Genomic DNA, 6,423 nt, shown 5'->3' with positions numbered 1-6,423 from the left:
CGAAAACGTCATATGGAAAGCAGCTGATTTAGACTAATGACGTCACAAATGCAAATGGCGGCCCCCATACGTAAGGTTGTTATGATTTGAATGCTTAGAGCAGGCACTTCCGAACATAGCGTAAGTAGCTTAAGCAAAGCATGTGCATGATTACTACACGATTAATTGGTATAAACAAACCAAATACTCCAATTTTTACATATTACAAAATTATAATTAAGCACACAAAACAAATTGCTTGCCTGACACATCAAAAGCACGCAGCTTAATAGGCAGTAGGCTAGACCACAGGTAAGTTCGAGCTTACATTTCTCGCTTTAAACCTATCGACACTAGCCTAGGCCCTGGGGGGCTATCTGATAAGGGTTACATATGAGGCAGGTCTAGTTTATTAATAATAACAGATTTAAACTTATTCACTTAAATATGGCACTGAATTAACCTAAGAGGGCTATTTGAGTCGTGAACCCCATTGCCTGACTTCAGCCTTCTAGGTCCGCTGCTGTCCATATTTACTATACCTGTTGAACAAAATTTCAATTAATCTATGGTAAATAAATCACTGATATTAAACATTCATCTCGGCAGAAGTGGTTCACCTGCTAAGAAGAATGAGGCTCCCCCTCCTACTAAGCGCTCAAGACGATCACCTGAATTACCTGAAAGTGCAAATTTAGACCTCTTTTCCTTTTATAATAATGGAGATGAAAGTGATTACGAAGATTTCAACCTTCTTACCTTCAATAAACCCATTCCTTCATATATTTCCACCAATTTCAAAGCTGAACCATCTTTTCATAGAGAAGCGAAAATTCAGTTGAATAATACACTAGTAGCATTAACTTTCAGTGAAGGCCATAGTGATAACCGGGATAAATTCTTTGTTAGTAGTCAAAATAAGGAGTTCTCAGACTTTTTTAAATTAATTAATACTCCAAAGTTGAATTTCTGGCCTGAAGGTAAGGTATTTGATGACAGTTATAAGAGAAAATTTTTTTATGACATTGAAAATATTAAAATGAGTATTTCTGCCTTTCAAGGGCATGCAGCACTGGCACACATTGTATACCCCTCCAAAGTAAATGACATTGATTTTTTGTCCAAAATTATTATTGGTCCCCTAAGGAGGAGCATAGACCTCATACAAAATTTGATAAGAAATTTCAGAAGCAGAGCACTTCCTAGATACCTCAAGGAAGAAATAAGAGATCTTATAATCAAAGCAGACATTAAAGAAGTTTGGAATTTAACTGAAGACCAAAAATCAGCCATTGCTGCCTGCTTTCACAAGGGTCCCCTCCTCAGAGGAGGGGCAGCAAACTTCAGGGGTAGGAAATTCAACTTCGGGGGCAGATTTCAGGGAAGAAGGTTCAGTTTCCTCAAAGGTAACCCTAACTTTAGATTCAAGTCTCAGCCGCTTAGAAGAGGTAATAGGCGAGGTGGGTACAGGGGGGGGAGGTCACAAAATGGACAAGCTAATAGTTCAGGAGCCAGAGAAAAGAAAGACCCTAGAAATTGAGCCATGCTCCGCACCAGTTCAAAGAGATTTTTTCAGCACCAGTATTCTATGCACCAGTTGATAACGATGTTTACTCTGCACCAGTTAATAATGAGCTTTGCTCAGCACCAGTTAATGAGCTTTGCTCTGCACCAGTTAATAACGAGCTTTGCTCAGCACCAGTGGTTAATGAGCTTTGCTCAGCACCAGATAATAACGAGCTTTGCTCCGCACCAGACCATCATGACATTGGGCCAAATGCTATAAATCAAGATAGAAGTAAAGAGACCTTGCCTTTGGCCTCAAAACCAATGAATAACTCCTCCCAGAGCCCCCCAGAGAATAGGATAGGTAAGTCATTATTGATGAATATTGATAGTTGGAGAAAGCTTCCTAATGCCTCTTTTGCTTGTAAAATTATCAATGAAGGGGTGAGAATTCCGTTTAATAATAAACTTAAAGCCCAGAGGTCATTAAAAAGAACAGGTAAAGATAGATTTTATTCAATTAACAAGCGTAAAATATTGGAAAGTGAATGTGACAGACTGCTAAAACTAGGTGTCATAGAGCAGATCCCCAGAACTTCCTTTTACTACTCCAACCACATATTTTATAAATTCAAACCAGATGGAACAGTACGACTAATCTTTGACATGAAGGTGCTCAACACCATGATTAAAAAACCTTCTTTTACCATGCTCAAGGCCAATACTATATTTCCCTATCTACATCTAAACTCTTGGGCCTGCAAACTAGATTTAAAAGATGCTTATTGGCACATTCCATTACATGCAAGTAGCCAGAAATTTCTAACCTTCAAACTAGGTAAAAGGAAGTTCAAATGGACTGTGATACCCTTTGGACTAAAGACAGCACCTTATATTTTTTTCAAAGATAATGTACACAGTGATCAAGTATATTAGAACTTCATATAACATCTTAATATTCAATTATCTTGATGACATTCTTATATTAGCAAAAGATTATGTAAAATGTAAAAATCACATTCAGCTAGTCATTAAGATCTTGTCAGACTTAGGATGGAATATCTCACTTAAAAAATCTACAATTGAACCGACTCAAAGAATTGAATTTTTAGGAGTGCATTACAATATGATTAAGAAAACTATGAATCCCAGTGGGAAAAACATGGAGAAGTGTGTCGAATTGGCCAAAGCTTTCTCCAACTCTGTTAAATCCGACCTGCATTCCTATCAAATGTTAATCGGAGCTTTAAATTTTAGTGCATCCTATACAAGCTTGGGAAGATTCCATCTTAAATATCTCCACAGATACCACAGTTATTTTAATTCAGGGTACAAAATCATCCCCCACACCTTCAAAAAATACCTAAAGCCATGGGAACAGAGACAAATGTACAGAGAGATTAACATTCCAAAACCACAGATAGATGCAGAACTTTTCACTGACGCTTCCAACCAGGGTTGGGGAGGTGCATTAGTAATAGCAGGTAATATGCTCTCAATAAATGGAACTTGGACAAATGAAGAATCCTCCCTTCACATCAATGTAAGAGAGTTATTAGCTTGCTTCTATTCTTTGGAACACTTCATCACAAGGTTATACAACAAGGTAGTCTTAATACATGTTGATTCAAAGGTTACTAATTGTTGGCTAAGGAAACAGGGTAGTATCAGAAACAAGTTAGCCCATGAACTAGTCAGGAAAATACTTAGTACCATGAAGGATCACAACATACAGATAAATTCCAGATGGATCAGGGGAGTAAGTAACACCATCGCAGACTCACTTTCCAGGGACCTGGGTTCCATTCACACAGAAACTTCACTCAGTGACAGTCTATTCTCCTTAATCTGCTCTGACTTCAATTTCACCCCGGAAATAGATCTGTTCTCAAATGGCTTCAATACTAAGTGCAAAAAGTTTTGTTCATCTCTTCCAAACCAAAAAGCCATCAGCAATAATGCACTTACGATTAGCTGGAAGGGATCAACACCTCTCTATGCCTTTCCACCAGGATTCTTACTACACAAAGTAGCTTTTAAAATCAATAAAGAATGCAATAATAATATGCTTTTCTGCACCATATCGCAGGGGACGGAACCATGGATTCCATTAGTGAAGTCAGTCGCGAAGCAGCACAAACGATATATTGTGAAGATCGAAGACTACCAGATAGTTCTCAAGGATTGTATCTCACCCTCAGCAAAGCTCCAATCAACTTTGATCGCCTTCAAAATTTAAAGGATCAGCTCCCTAACGTCTTTCCTCCTGAGGTTTGCTCCAAAATTGCTGTCAGCTTGAGGGACAGCTCCTTGCACAAGTATGAAAACCTATACAACATTTTTAAAAGTTTCATTCACAAGGAGTATGGAAGAGACAACAAATTCCCCCTGTTAGCAATTATTTTATTTTTCAATCACCTTATAGACAAGGGTCTGTCTTACAACACCCTGAAGAGCTACAGAGCAGCTTTAGGTCCTATCTTGTCAGGCTATTTCCCAGGTTACTGTCTTGCAGAGGACAAATATGTCAAAGCAATGATATCGGGAGTTAATAGAAGGAAACCTAGAAATTCTCACCAGTTCCCTGGCTGGGATCTAGACAAAGTAATTTCGTTTCTCAACACCACGAGAGATAACTCTACCTTACTACTGACACAGAAAACCTTGTTCCTAGTAGCCTTAGCTTGCCCTTTAAGAGCTAATCAATTTAACAATCTCAGCATTTCCAGGAGCACCTTCACCCCAGAACACATTGTCTTACGGAACCACCCTTCCTTCATGGCCAAAAACCAAAAGAACAACTACACGCCAATAGAGATCAGCTTTAGGAAGCTTCCTAACAGACCAAAAATATGTCCAGTCAGACAATTGAACTTCTATTTGGAATACACAAACAAAGTCTGTATGGAAAGAAACATAGACAGGAAAGACCACATATGGCTAGATGAACACTTCAAGATAATGTCTCTACAAAAAATGAGACAACTTTTTAGGGAGTGCATTTTCAGAGCCGACCCAAATGCAACTAAACAGTCAACGAATTTTCACTCTATAAGGGGTCAAGCTTCATCAAGACTGCTATACAATGGAGTATCTATACAAGAAATCATGTCCAGAATGAATTGGAGAAGCGACTCTGTCTTCAGCTCTTACTATGCTCTCCTCGGCTTACAGGGAGCTTTCGATGCTGTGGTCGCTGGACTTCATCTTCAAGCCCCCTGAAGCATCTGCCTAGCTACCACTGGTGAGTCCGGAAGGTTGAGACCTCCCTCTCCAGAACTGTAAGTTTACTTGTGAACGAAGGTTCTGAAGTGGGAGGTGAGACCTTCCGGACTCAAAGTCTGGGTCACCCTCCAACCCTTCCCCCGTGACCCGAGGAGACCATGTACAGTACTTAGGAGGGAATATTTTAACAACTTCATAATTCAACAGAGTAGGCTACATACAAGAACACACACATACAATCACTATTATTCCACAGAAAACAAACTAACTGGAATCTTTCAATATTCATATCAACCAAGAGAGCACAAGAAGATTGAATTTACTAGTAAAAAGACCTTTATGTCCAACAATTTGCACCTTCACAGTAATTCCTTCATAACTTGCACTACCAAGGTAAGCTCAACCACTTCTGTGTTATTTTTTGTTCTATTACAACTTCAAAAATGTGACTTCCATTGCCGAGTCAACCCGCTCGTCCCTGGTAACTCCGCCCAAGGGGGCGTGGTTTGGGGCTCGCGCCACCGCTTGGGGGGGTTCCAGGGGGGGGTGTATAAGCTACCACTGGTGAGTCCGGAAGGTCTCACCTCCCACTCCAGAACCTTCGTTCACAAGTAAACTTACAGTTCCTCGAAGTTGATGCCGGGACTGAAGACTCAGAAGAGGTTTTACGTGCCAGAGGGTCGTCGTGGAGGGCCCCGCGCAGTGGAAGCAGCAGTGACCTCTTTGAACCAAGGAGCCGCAGAGGACAGGGCGTCCACGGCCCCTGTTTGCTTTTCCCCGACGGAGACCTCCATGATGGAGGACATGGCTCAAGACCTGGTATACGTATCCTCCTGGTTAGACTGGTGGGCCTGCACCTTGGTAGGGTTTCAAGCATCACACGATCTCTCCCTTCCTGAAAATCAGTCCTTGTTGAAAGATCTAATTAGTTCAGGGGGCAAGGCCCTCAAGTTTTTGTCTTCCCAATTTCTCTCGATGGCCACAAACTGGGTTCTGCGAAAGAGAGAGAGACAGTCCTCAGCAAGATTATAAGGAGGTTGCCGGACAGGGAGGCAAGGAAGTTAAGGAATTCCTTAGTATGGGATGAATCCATCTTTCCCCTCAAGATGGTGGAAGACACCATGGAGAGGGTAAGGAGGATGAAGGACGTAGAACATAGGCCTCCCCCCATGAGGCGGCCAGTGCATAGGAGACCATCAGTGGACGTCCCTCACTCCTCCCAGGCACCACCTACGCAACCTCGAAGAGACTCTCCTTCGGCACCTTGGTTCCAAGCCTCGCAGCCCCCCCGTAGGGGTAACACGGCACCTCAGTCATCCTTTAGACCTTCCTACAGTAACTCAAGGAGAGGTCGGTCCGGCTGCTCCTCCAGAAGGAGGTAGGAGACGAGGCCCCCTACTCCTGCAGGAGCCTCAAGTAGGGGGATGCCTCAGACACTCTTGGCAAGCATGGCGGGATTTCGGTGCGGATCCCTGGACAGTGATGGTCCTGAAGGAAGGCTACAGGCTTCCCTTCCTGACGGAACCTCCCCCACTCATCCCAGCTCAGAGGGCCGAGTGGTTAATTCCCAAAGACCCCTTGAAACGGGCGGCGCTGCGAGAACAGGTGTCATCCATGATTTCCAAGGGAGCATTGGAATCAGTGGAGAACCCCGGCCCGGGGTTCTACAGCAGGCTCTTCCTTGTGGAGAAAGCAACAGGAGGGTGGAGGCCG

The 6,423-nt window shown here is 42.4% G+C and overlaps 1 protein-coding gene across 1 annotated transcript; it reads left to right on the top strand.

Annotated features, from left to right (window-relative positions):
• The first annotated feature begins 902 nt into the window (after positions 1-902).
• LOC137629072 (uncharacterized) lies at positions 903-4,843 on the top strand. The gene is made up of 2 exons (XM_068360341.1): positions 903-1,849; positions 3,575-4,843. Exons 1-2 carry the CDS (start codon positions 1,810-1,812, stop codon positions 4,705-4,707), a joined length of 1,173 nt encoding a protein of 390 aa, XP_068216442.1. The 5' UTR covers positions 903-1,809; the 3' UTR covers positions 4,708-4,843.
• Positions 4,844-6,423: the final 1,580 nt, after the last annotated feature.

This window comes from Palaemon carinicauda, chromosome 37 (assembly GCF_036898095.1).
Source record: "Palaemon carinicauda isolate YSFRI2023 chromosome 37, ASM3689809v2, whole genome shotgun sequence".
Classification (NCBI taxonomy): Eukaryota; Metazoa; Arthropoda; class Malacostraca; order Decapoda; family Palaemonidae; genus Palaemon; species Palaemon carinicauda.
Note: the sequence above shows the minus strand (reverse complement) of the source record. Positions and strands in the feature narration are given on the sequence as shown.

Bases quoted from the DNA above. Each gene is read 5' to 3' on its own strand.
- LOC137629072 (XM_068360341.1), top strand. From the start codon at position 1,810: ATGAATAACTCCTCCCAGAGCCCCCCAGAGAATAGGATAG. The intron at 1,850-3,574 runs GTAAGTCATTAT...ACCATATCGCAG, and splicing joins CCCCCCAGAGAATAGGATAG to GGGACGGAACCATGGATTCC.